The sequence below is a fragment of the Wyeomyia smithii genome, chromosome 3 (genome assembly GCF_029784165.1).
Source record: "Wyeomyia smithii strain HCP4-BCI-WySm-NY-G18 chromosome 3, ASM2978416v1, whole genome shotgun sequence".
In the NCBI taxonomy this organism is placed as follows: domain Eukaryota; kingdom Metazoa; phylum Arthropoda; class Insecta; order Diptera; family Culicidae; genus Wyeomyia; species Wyeomyia smithii.
The window spans coordinates 37,504,916-37,517,948 of NC_073696.1; the positions used below are offsets into that span (position 1 = coordinate 37,504,916).

At 36.7% G+C, this 13,033-nt stretch overlaps 1 protein-coding gene across 1 annotated transcript; it reads left to right on the plus strand.

Moving 5' to 3' along the window:
- The first annotated feature begins 7,144 nt into the window (after nt 1–7,144).
- LOC129730520 (ribonuclease Z, mitochondrial) lies at nt 7,145–11,823 on the plus strand. The gene is made up of 7 exons (XM_055689917.1): nt 7,145–7,836; nt 7,898–8,476; nt 8,544–8,621; nt 8,827–8,931; nt 8,998–9,365; nt 9,424–9,584; nt 9,638–11,823. Exons 1-7 carry the CDS (start codon nt 7,262–7,264, stop codon nt 10,229–10,231), a joined length of 2,460 nt encoding a protein of 819 aa, XP_055545892.1. The 5' UTR covers nt 7,145–7,261; the 3' UTR covers nt 10,232–11,823.
- The last annotated feature ends 1,210 nt before the right edge of the window (nt 11,824–13,033 follow it).

Here is a 13,033-nt window from a genome sequence, read left to right on the forward strand (position 1 = left end):
ATGTTGGTGAAAAGTCGAAACGATGTTGGTGAAAAGTCGACCGATATCATCGATGGAATGGAATTGTACACTAATAAAAACGGGCCCTTTTTAGCGTGATGTCGTCTAACATCTCGCCAAGCAAAGGAATCAGGGATGGCATTGCGCATTTCGTTTCGACTGATTTTTGTTCATTTCGACCACATTTGACATTGCCGATTTCGATTCGAGCTCGGAACGAGTAGATGGCGTATTATTGCAGTTGATCTTCGAGCAAAACTGGCATTACGTAACGGTTTGATCGAGTATTTTTTAGCTCGAAAGTGATGAAAAATGGTCGATAGGTTGAAGACGTTCGTTTGTACCTAAGTTTGTTGACTAAAACATAAATAATTTTACTAAACATCTGTGGAGCGGATAAACATTAATTTGGTAGGATCCACTAGCGAGTAGATTCAAAGTAGGGGCTAACTTTAACGGAGCAGTACGGAGTTGTACTAGAGCAGTTTGGAGGGAAATATTGTACTTAAAATAGGTTTGAGTGCTCCCCGCCTTATTTTGAAATGTTGACGAAACCATGAAAAAAAATTCTTTTGCATCAGGAAGTAACTAACTTTGTTTCATTTTAATGTAAGCCTAATACTCATACTTAATTGTTTACGTCTTTGTATATTCCTGAAGCATTTTCGTCACTAGAAGAATCGTAGAAAAACATTCAAAGATTAGTGTTTCATTTTAAGGACACATCTTATTATAAACCGCATCAATATTTTTCATGAAAATAAAGTTGTCCAGCCCCTAGACAAATCTGACAATTATTTTCTTAATCCAACTTCACCTCCAACTTCACCTCGAAACGAGTTTGATTTCTCTCGATTTGAGTTACTCGAAGCGATGTCACCCTAGATGAAACGAGATTAAAGACCTAACATAAGCGTAGCCACAGGGGGGGCAAGGGGAGCCGTTGAGTGGAAGTTTTGTATTAACATTGCGGCAGTATGAGAGCAGACCGTAAGAACTTGGAAGAGTTGGATCTTATAGACCTGTTAGCTAAAGCCCGTTCTTTCTTCCCTGCGACTGAGAAAGCAGTTAAAATTGCACTTGCTCTACCATGGAAACATGCACGATTGAACGCTCGTTCAGCACATTACGTCGGGTGAAAACCTGGCTGAGGTCAACAATAGTTGAACAACGGTTGAGTGCTCTCTGCTTGCTGAGTGTTCATCGGCAGATGGTCAACAACAATTGTGAAAAGACACATGAACCGCTTCCGGAACGTTCGACGTTTCCCGATGCCCGAAGATTTTATTGAGAATCTTGACTGTGTCTTCAATCTTCACGTCCTTGGGAAGCTTTGACAGGATGTAGTTGAGATAGTGGCTGTGTGAATGGGTGTCCAGCTTCCGGAGAAGTAAAAGTACCTTCACCGCATCATTCAGCTGGCCTGCATCGTTCTCGAAGATGTCCTGGTAGCAGTTAAACAACAACGTCCGATCGTAACTCCGTTTTCTTCGTCGAAGACAAACTCGATGATGTTCGAAGAGAGGGACTCCAAAATCTGCTCCGGGGTTTGATACTGACGCCGCTGCTGCTGGACCGCTATCCGCTGTAAAATTTGGGCCATCTTGTGAATCATATCTTGAATTCCCGGTTGCGGCTGCTGATCAACTCTATCTTCTGCCATGTTCGTGGATTCTTGAGATCCTCGTCGCCAAATATGTCAAAAGGTTTAAATGAACCATAGATTTTTCAGTGAAGAAAGTCTATTTATATTCTTTGTCCAACACAAAGAATAATCAAATTTTGCACTCTGATGTCAAGGACAACTTTTCACTGGTTGCCTTGATGTAACAATCACTAAAGACTAATATTTATTCCAATTTTTCAAAACACACTGAAGTCGCTTTCTACGCGGGGGATACGTGCCACGTAAAAAAACGCTTAAATGCCGGAATCCGCGTAAAAAACGAGTAAATTTCGAAATCCGCGTAAATTCCGGAATCCACGAAAAAAAAGCCGCGTAAAAACAGCCGCGTAAAAAGCGACCTTAGTGTACCATTTTTTTACTTCTAAAATTTTGAAGAGCTTGCCCCCCCCCTTCATTTGAAATTCTGGCTACGCCCATGCACACTTAGATTTAATTGCCGAGAACTCAACAGCTGATAAACTCAGCGAAATGTTCTACAAGTTCTCGGCAGAATTTTTAAGAACTTCGGCAAACGAAACGTCAATACTTGCTGGTTTACGGTAAATCAATATATTTACTGAATGTTCGTCGAAATATATTGCTGACATTCGTTAAAAACTTCGCCGAGCTCAATAAGCTGTTGGGAAGTTTGCCGAGATAAATTAAGTGTGTGAGGCCTAATAGACCTTTCTCTCTGCGGTAGTATTAGTAGTCGATCTCACTAATACATATTTTTTGTTGGTTGCAAAACCTAGGACAGGACGTGACGAGTGGCTTCTAGTTATTCTTCTTTTCGTTCGAAATTGCCCTCATGAAACATTGTGATTTTTCTGCACGACGCTTACCAGTGTTTCCAAAAATGTTAAATAAAGAAAATATCAATATCAAGGATTTTCTAAGTTCTGGTTTTCAATATTAATTAATTCATTTGATAATGCTACTTCATTAATTAATCTTCAATTGATTTAAAGATATATGTTAAATTTATTTGAACCAGTCATAATTTCAACTCATTTCGGATTCCTCTTGCTTTTCATGAAATGAATCTACTATTGTTCATCATACGTAGTTTCAAAAACGTGAACAACATTTACAATTGGTGATTTTTGGTTTCTCTTGTCACGTCCTGTCCTAGTGCAAAACGTGCAAAGCATCATCACGCTGGTGAAGAACAAAAAAATTTCTTGTCCTAAAATTTTATTCAAGTTGTAAGCCGATTTTAGTTTCATTTCGTTTAGTTCTCCACTGAAATAAAGTTTGTTTATGGAGGTAGCACAAATGAACGAGAATTCACAAGTGAAATATTTTTCGAACCCGAGTATCAGCTGATTTTTTGGTTGAAAAAATTGTTTTTATGCGGTTACACGATCAAGCCTGTATTGGCGAGATTTGACGTGAAAAGCTCTATTGAACAATAAAACTATGTTGAAATCCTATTCCCACTGCGTCCGTGCCAGGTCCGAGCCGAGTCCGTTCTTTGTATACTTTTTCCGGGATGTTTTTGCACTCCCGAGAAATTTGGAACGTATGCCATCGATTTCAAACGTGTATGGCAACGGCTCGGACATGGCCCGGAAGTAGTAAGAACGACGCTGAAGCGGGTAAAATCACGATATAGACCATCGCACGGTGACGTCACGCACCTAAGTTTGACAGCTACTGGTAACTTTGTTTACCTCCGGGTGATGCAGTTTGGTTCTCAATAATAGCAGATCTTCTCAATTGTGATCGAAATGTGCTTTAAATGTTGTGCGTGAGGTATCAGTACACTAATAGCGGCAGCACGGCAGGTCAAAACTGGGTCAAAATCGAGCGAATAAAGAAGGGTTCTGACAGCAGTTAAAAAAAAAGTTGGGGTTGAGGAAGAAAATAGCAAGAATTCATAAAGACATAGCTTTTCTAAAGCAATGTGTCAAATATCGACTGACTCCCAAAAGTCATGAGATTAAAATTAGAACTTTAACTCCTCCTTTTCTCATTAAGAAGATGGAATTGGAATGGATAAAAAATAGTATAAAACTTCTTTATAGTAAATTAAATTCAGTCACTTTAAAGTGCTACTCCCTTCATTTAAAACTGGCCAAAGAGTTTCCCTTTGGGTTCCCAGAATTCCCAACCAAAGTAAAAGTTGCAGAACAGTGTGAGGGGGAAAGAAAACGAAAATTGGGTGCAAAAAAGATTAACCAGTTGTTTTTACGAAATAAGAGTAGTAAAATGACAACTAAGATAAAATATATAGAAAATTTTGTGGCCAATCGATCTTCGTGTGAATTCTCACAACAGCAACAAAATCTTTTGAACAAAGGCCTCAACTTTGCTGTTTCTTCTAAACCAAATGTTGAACAGGCAATCATTGATATTGAAAGTGGGATGGGCAGTTGCAATTTTTCCACCGCACAAATTAGTGAAGTGCGCACATCCTTCTTGGATAATTTAAAAAAATGTCCACGTCTTGTAAATAACAGCACAGACTTACAGACAATCAAAGAATTATGTAATAAACCTGTCTTTTATTTAAAAGCTGATAAGGGGAATAAAATTGTTATTTTGAACAAAAATGATTACGATCAACAAATGTTGGAGAAAATTAATAATGGCCCATACAGGCAACAGAGAGTCAACCCCCTTACCGACATGGTGAAAAACTTTGAAAAAACTATCAAAGAATGCCAACCTATTTTTGGTGACGCTTTGAAAAATCTTCGTGTTTCCAACCTTTCTCTTCCTAGAATAAAGGGTCTCCCTAAAGTACATAAACCTGGTAATGAAATGAGAGAAATCGTTTCTGCGGTGGGGGCACCAACAGAAAAATTGGCAAAATGGTTAGTCAAGGAATTTCAATCAATGCCGAAAAAATTTCCTAGTCGATCTGTTAAGAGCACAGGAGTTTTTGTTGAAAATTTAAAATCATCGGGGGGCATCAACACTGGCGAGATAATGGTTTCTTTTGATGTCACAGCACTTTTTCCGAGTGTTCCAGTGAAAGAAGCTATAAATCTTTTGGAAGATTGGCTTCTTTCCCAACAATGTGACAACCCTTGGAAAACTAAAGTACGCAGTTACTTTAAGTTAATTCGACTCTGCATGGAAGACAATTATTTTTCATTTCGTGGGAAATTTCACAAACAAACAAAAGGAGCACCGATGGGGAATCCTCTTTCACCTTTCTTATGTGAGCTTTTTATGGCACATTTGGAAAATAAACTAAATGAAAAAGACTGCTTACCAGATCGTTGGTGGAGGTATGTTGATGATATTTTTTGTATTTTACAACAGGGGGACTTGGAAAGTTTTTTGGGAATTTTGAATGGTCTTCATAAAAATATCCAGTTCACTTTGGAAATTGAACAAAACAACAGGCTTCAATTTTTAGATGTAGTCGTTGTTAAAAACTCCAACCACTTTGAATTCAAAATCTTTAGGAAACCCACACATACTAAGCGGGTAATACCTAACACTTCTAACCACTCCTCCCAGCATAAAATGGCTTCTTTCCACCATATGATCCACCGTATGGAATCTTTGCCTCTCAGTAATGAAGGTAAGAAAAACGAAATGGAATATATTTTTGATATCGGTGAGCAGAATGGATATAACAGAAGAACCATACAAGCCATTTATGACAAAAAGAAACGAATCCAACATAGGAAATCTCACACAACACTCACTCCGCTAACAGAAGATCGGAAAAGAGTAGTGGTTGAATATGACGTCAGTTTCACTCGTCAACTTCGTAAAAAATTTAGAAAATTTGGTATCGATATTATCTACAGTAGTAGAAATAATCAAATGAAAACAAAGTTGGGGTCTACTAAAGACACTATTGACAAATTACATAGGGCGGGTGTTTATAAAGTTGCATGTCCACATTGTGATAAAGTTTACATTGGCCAAACAAAAAGAAATTTAGACATCCGGTTCAAGGAACATACTTCAGAACTTGTGAAGGCTAAGAAAGACTCAGAAAAAGGAATAACTCACCATTTCAGATCCAAAATAGCCGAACATATATTTCATGAAGATCACGCTATGACTACCGACAACATTAGTCTAGTTCGATCAGTAACATCCCCTTGGAAATTAGATGTCGCAGAAAGTTTAGAAATTTTCAAACAAAACCCAGCTACCCTCCTTAACAGAGATCAGGGTAATCATTTCTCTTGGCTTTTTAAATTTCTACCGAAAACTCCCCGACAAGGCATGGATCACCAGGCCGCACATTTCTCTACCTAACTCAAGTTATTTACGTTTTCTGAGTTAAAATTTGCCCCAGTCGTTTACCTAATTAGGTATAAAATTCTTGGGGTTTCGCTATTTTCTCCACAGTCCAAATAAGCACTGACGAAGGCACTATGTCAGTGCCGAAATACGTATTTGCAAGTGAAAAGTGAAAAGTGATAGAATTAAATAGTGAAAGTGAATAAAAAGTGAAAAGTGTAGTAAAACAAAGTGAGCTGGTGGAATAAAGAAATTCGCTATAAGAACAATTATAAATTGAGCAGCATTTCCTCTTCGAGCACGATTGCTTCATCAGAAAAAAGCACAAAGTCCAAAACGTAAACAAAGCTACTACTAACTGTCAGAAAAGTGAGGTTAAAGAGATTCGGTGAGATAGTCTATAGAGTTCTCCAAGTAAGATCTCACGAACATTAGCACCATTGCAAGATTGTGTGCGAATTTATTTTTCTGCTTATTTATTTTTTGTTCGAGATTCTTACAGCTAACAAGAAAACCATCTCGCTAGCACTAATGCATCACACAATACAGAATCAAATGCAGAACTCTATAGTTCAGCAACCTGTTGTTAGAAACAAGCCTTTGTCGTTCAAGGAAAGCTGAATTCTTTCTATATGCTTAAGGGGTTATATATCTTTTTGCTCGAGAAAAATTGATTATTTTTTGAGTAAGTAGCAATTTATATGTCTTTGTTGATTTCTGGAGAACTTATCTCGCAAGAGACATGAAATCTGCTGGAAAAGCGCTTGGATATATTCAATCGTGTTGGTGTCTTCTACCAAAATTGCGCAAATCCAAATTCCACGCTTTTTGTAGAAAACATTAACGGAATTGGACGTAAAGTGCACTTCTACAAGGATTTTCTGCGAGAAGATTTGTCGCAATCAGCAATATAATAAAGTTATAATTGTCTAAAAGTATACTTTCTCAACTACAATAAAAAGCATTTTTGTTCATAAAACATATCGATTGTTAGTGGAGTTATGACCTTGTTTTTAATAGGCTTTCGGTGTTCACGATGAATACATATTACGAACACGCATTGTAGCGATCACTACCCTTCCTGCTGATCTTGAGGAGAGGGGGAGGAGGGGGGGGTAATGGAAATTTCCAAATTCCGTACTACGTAACATACGAATGGCCCCGAAAGTCGACTGCATATTGTGGAACGTAATGTGTGATAGGTGATAATTTCGGACCCTTCTTCAAAAGAAGTAAACATATTTTGACGTTTCACACGATCAACATAGCAGCAGAACCAGCACCGCATAGTACACATGCACGCATTTCGTTCTCTCGAGTTGGTTAATTCACCGGTACGATAGTCGGCGTGTGCTGAGAAACTGCAGAATCAGATTCATGCATAAATTAACAATAAGCCAAAAGTTCGCTAAATTTTGTAATCTTACATTGCGGTATAGTTCTTCTCAATCAAAACTAAATCGACTGCTTTTTGAAATGCCGCTGGATCCAAAACACATTGCCGAAGCACAAAAACAACGTCTCAAATTGAAACAGAAATTGATAAAGACATCGCCTGGAATTGTGAATCTGCAAATTGTTGGATCTGGTGCTCTGGGTGCTCCAGCTTCTATATATCTGTTCAGCGATCAAACGCGATATCTGTTCAATTGTGGAGAAGGCACCCAACGTTTAGCTTATGAGCATAAAACGAAATTATCCTGCTTGGAAAACATCTTTATGACCCGAACGTGTTGGGAAAGAATCGGGGGTTTACCAGGAATTTGCCTAACCATGCAGGATGTGGGAGTTCCGAGTGTCACTCTTCATGGGCCCCCAGGTTTGGGAGAATTGTTCAAGGCGATGAGAAGGTTCGTAGTTTTGAAAGATATGAACGTGGATGCACCGGTCTGTACTGCGGAAAACGTGTTTGAAGATCATGTTATGATACTCAAATATGTCGTTATAAACAGGTAACATTACTTCTACTTTCACAAGCATGAAACTATTTTGAAGTCAAAATTGTCATTATAGAGAATCTGATTCAACAAGCGTTCCTGAGGACGATGGGAAACTGGTAGACACTACGGTCGATGATACTGATTATTACGCGTATGAAAAACGCAGTAAAACAGAACCAAAGGCAAAAATGTCTGCTCCCAGCCAGTTTCAAAAACAAGACTGGACCAGACGTAAAGAAACATCCGTTATGGCGTATATATGCAAGCTGAAACTGCGATTTGGACAATTATCGCTAGAAAAATGTGTTGACAAGGGGATAACACCGGGCCCATTATTAGGTCAATTAAAAAATGGCCACGATGTAACGCTACCGGATGGCAGTGTGGTTAAATCTAGTGACGTACGTGGCCCAGATGATCCAGGGCCTGTGTTCATTTTCATTGATCTTCCTAGCGAAGCTTATCTAAAAGATTTGGAAGAAAAAAATAATGCCTTTGCTCCTTATCAAAATAGCGCCACCACTGATGCAGACCAAGCAATGTACGTAATACATTTCACTCCATTGGAGGTAATGGAAACACCAGAATACAAGCGGTTCATTGATAAGTTTTCACCTAGTACAAAACATGTTGCATTAAACTCAATAAACAGGTAAAATAAGATGAATAGTATGAAAAAAGAGGGAATTTTCTAATATTACATGTTATGTTTTTTGCAGCTTTTCTGGTTACGTAGCTTCTCATCGTATTCAATACCATTTGAATCAACTGGATCAGCAAATCTTTCCTTTGCTAAAGTAAGTCAGTACGCCTATACCGTGGATTTTCAGAAAAGATGCGTCATTCTAAATTTAAAAACTGTTTTAAGGCTTAATGAATGGTCAAAAGTTACGGCTTACAATCAATATTTTTTTGTTCCATTCTTCTGTAGATTTCGTGGAATTGACGCAATATGATGTAATTGAAATATTCCTAATCTCAATCGTTTTTTTTTTTTTGCAGGGAACAAAATAACAACTATGACGAACCATGTAAAGTGAACAGTGAGCTTGTAAGATCATGTTCGTTGTGTTACTTGCATGTTAGGCCAAGGAAGGGAATTGATCGGTAGACCTATTATTTGATGTTTGAAATTGTTTGTGATACATTATTACAGCATGAATTTCTTTGTAGGGCTTTAGAAGCTGTTATAAATCCGGCTGAACATTTACAGGAGCTTGATGATTTACCAGACTTCAAAACAAGTTTGGACGATGTCCGCAGTAAAATGATAGATTTGAATGATAACCGCAAACTTACAACTCGCTCTGAAACGTTTCCAAGGATAGTGTTTCTCGGTACTGGGTCTTCGATTCCTAATAAAACGCGAAATGTTAGCGCGATACTGGTACTTATCAGTGCTAAGACATCGATCTTGCTCGACTGTGGCGAAGGAACAGCAGGACAGATTGTGAGGTTTTTCGGTCGTCATCAAGCGGAAAAAGTATTCGAAACCATCAAAGCGGTTTATATATCTCATTTGCATGCTGACCATCATCTAGGTAATTTTCGAGTTCATTCCCTTCTGTAAACGTTGGTATTATTTTTTTATCTCACTAGGGCTATTCGGACTATTTCAAATGAGACGTAAACTACTAGGTGTAAGTGGTGAGAAATTGCTTCTGTTTGCTCCAGAACAAATGTCCTACTGGTTGAGGCTCTACGATTGTCGGTTTGAATCTTTGCGTGAAGAATATGTCCTTGTGAAAAATGCCGACTTAGTGGGTGAGCCCTGCAGAAACATATGTCATAATTTAATTGAAATGTTTTCTAGATTGAAAACCCACTGCGTGATGAGCGGGTACTTGAGCTAGGGCTTAGAGAGATTGCGACGTGTCGTGTACGGCATTGCCCGCATTCTTTTGGAGTTGCATTACGAATGCTAGCCAAAGTCAAAGGTGATACTGGCGAGGAAGTGAAAATCACGTATAGCGGCGATACTATGCCCTGTCAGGATTTGGTAAATCTAGGACAAAACTCTACAGTTTTAATTCACGAAGCTACCATGGAGGATGAACTGGAAGCAGAGGCCCGAATTAAAATGCATAGCACTTTGTCACAAGCGATTGAACAGGGTAAAAAAATGAATGCCAAGTACACCTTGTTGACACACTTCAGTCAGCGGTACGCAAAGATTCCGCGTATCGAATCTAATTTAGGGAATAACTTAGGAATTGCATTTGATAATATGGAAGTTACGTTGGATGACTTACCGATATTGTGCATGTTTTATCCAGCATTGAAAGCGATGTTCATCAGCCATTTTGAAGAAATGGAAGAAAAGGCTCTCAAACGGGCAAACAAGAGGATTCGGCTGGCACCGGGTGGGAGCAGAGGAAATAGTAAGGAGTCATCTCTGATTAGATAGGAAGACTGAATTGTTATGTTTGTACAAAAAAAAGCTGGCATAACGGTAAGTCCTAATAAATTTATGAAATGTTATTGTTTCGTTTTTTGTGAGAATTAAATTCGATTAAAAGACAACGTGCCAATGTAGTGTATAAAATCACACACTTAAGTTATGGATTGAATTAATATGTTCGGATAATTTAACTGAGCAATTTTTTTTTGTTATTTTTAAAGATTTTATTCATTAATATTTACCTTTGAATGTATATTTGTTGTTTGTTTACGTTTTCTTGGTTGTTGCTCTATTCGTAACAGATGAAACTTAAAACGTTGATTTTTCGGTAGTGAAAAAGCATAGTAGCATTATAAGAGTTTCCTTAGCTTTTTTTACATACATGCAATCTAAAAAAATGCCTAATCCCTAAACGACAGATCCATGCCCTTCCAATCAGTTTAGTACGATTGGAAAGCATAATTCACATGTTATAGAATACTGTGGATTAAATTCTGTTATTCTGAAGCCTGTCCTTTCGGCCTTCAAAAACTCATGCCGATCTATATTTCCGTCGTAGCGATTATTATAAGTGTTAGCTATTAAAAAATATCGAGAAACCTATAAAATGTTGCTAGGTTGCGTTTTGTTTAAATAAATTGTGTATCATCGCTCTGAGTTGTAGATAAAAATTGATTGAAAAATTTTCTTTACGCTTTCTAATGTTTGAAAGCTTATTTTTTTTTCTAATTTCTTTTTGTCAAAATTACATCATCTTCCATTCGATTCAATCACAATTTTTATGCAGTCACAAAAGTTAATGCAGAATTCAGTCGGTAAAAAATGTGAATTTTTTTTGTTCAACTACTTAGTTTTGCTTCAAAGGTAAGATATTGTGTTTCGCTGTTCTATTGATTTGCTCTCGAACAGGTTATAATTTTCATGGTGTTTCATTCCATTTATTTAAATTTTTAAGAGGGTCGTACTCGTGGGAAAGAGAAAGTGTCTGTGTATGAATTGTTATATAATTTGCTTAGCTAAAATTAAACAGTAAAAAGTAAAGAGGTTGCTATTTCAAAACTCTACTGGTATAGAAATTGTAGTAAAAGTGTTGGAACAGCTGTGATGTTTGCTCCATGACGGGAAATATAACTATGTGGTATTTGTCATTTATTGTTGCCTCGGTTCGACATATCTACTGCAAATAACGTTCGTAGTAGGTTTTTTTTTAAATATGACTATACTGTTTGAATATGTGTATTACGTGAATTTCATGTTTTTTAACGTGGCGGAAATATGAATACATGTGTAAGTCTACGGCTGATACCATTTTCGTTTGTCCGGCTTAGCATGTTTTGCTAATCTATGTGATATGAATGCCGTGCATTTTCATGTTGTTGTAGTTATAGTACAATGAAAGTGTTTCAACATGTTCCAATTGAATTATATCTGAACTGCAATTAGACGCATTCGAGGGGCTACCTTAAACGCTCCAGCAGACTTCGGCATGTTTTAACACATAATTTTGATTTACTTTGGCATCGAATCAACGTTTTTTACAAGACTATTTTATACCTTACAAAAGATGACAATGTGTTTAATCTTCAATAAATTTCGTTGGATACGTCGTTAACTTTGGTATAAATATTACGAAAAAATTGGCGGTAACAATTTAAATTCGTTGAATAATCTATAACGGAGGGTATTTTGTATTGATAAATCTATTAAAATTAGTGCACCCTTTGGTTTTTGGAAATTTTTCTTATTCTGAAACTACACTTCCTAGTTTTTGCTTTACTATTTCTACATGATCTCTAATTAAATTAGGAGTGACTTAATAGCAAACCATGTTTTCAGTAGAAATAAAATCGGTCGAACTGATAAGTACTTTAAAACACGTACATTCTCATTTTAGAACTTTATTTATGGCAGAGTTGCTTAAAAGGGTTAAATAAATACACTCGCTCAACCTTTTTATTAGAAAACTTCACTAGAATCTAGTGTAACTTACAGGTTTCCGGTCTAACATAATGCAATAGATAAAAATGTTTGATAAATAATTTGGATATAAGAATTCATTTTTCAATCATTTTTTTATGCGATCGTTATAATAATGAACAAATTGATTAATTAGGTTCATGTAACGATGTTGAATGAAAAGTTTCCTTGTGGATGTGGATGAAGGTATCTCTAAATGTTAAATTTCGAATGCGGTTAATTACAGCAAAAATACAAAGCTATTGTAACGTTTCCATTTATGCAGTTTTTTTCAGTTGTGTATACACGAACATTTATAATTTGCTCTAATAGAAGATTTATTTACCTCTCTTCTGTTTGGTTGAATGGCCAAACCTTAGTTAAGAATTTTTCAATACATTTTCATACATTTTTTTGCCTTATAAGCGACATCTGATCTTAAACATCAAAAAGTTTAAATTAAAAAACATTTATCTATTAAATTCTGGCTCTATATATTTCGTGTGGTTCTTTATAAAAAGTTTTTTTTTTGCGATCAATGCGTATTTATCTTACTATACACAGCTATATATGGAGTTTTCGATCAGTTGACAAGCGTAAACATTAACGCAGGTGATCAAAAATGAATACAAAACTGTTCTGATTATATCTTTCTTTGGTATTGTATATACTTGTTATAATAAAAATGTTGTGCATACTTCGCGTACCTTTTGTTTGGGAAGCCTTTTGTGCTTAAATTGTTTTCGACGTGTACTAATTTATGACAGATGATTAATATACGGATTTATATGGATGGATGTGATCTCGTACCCTCAACAATTTGTTTCCTTATGAACAACCTATATGTAACGC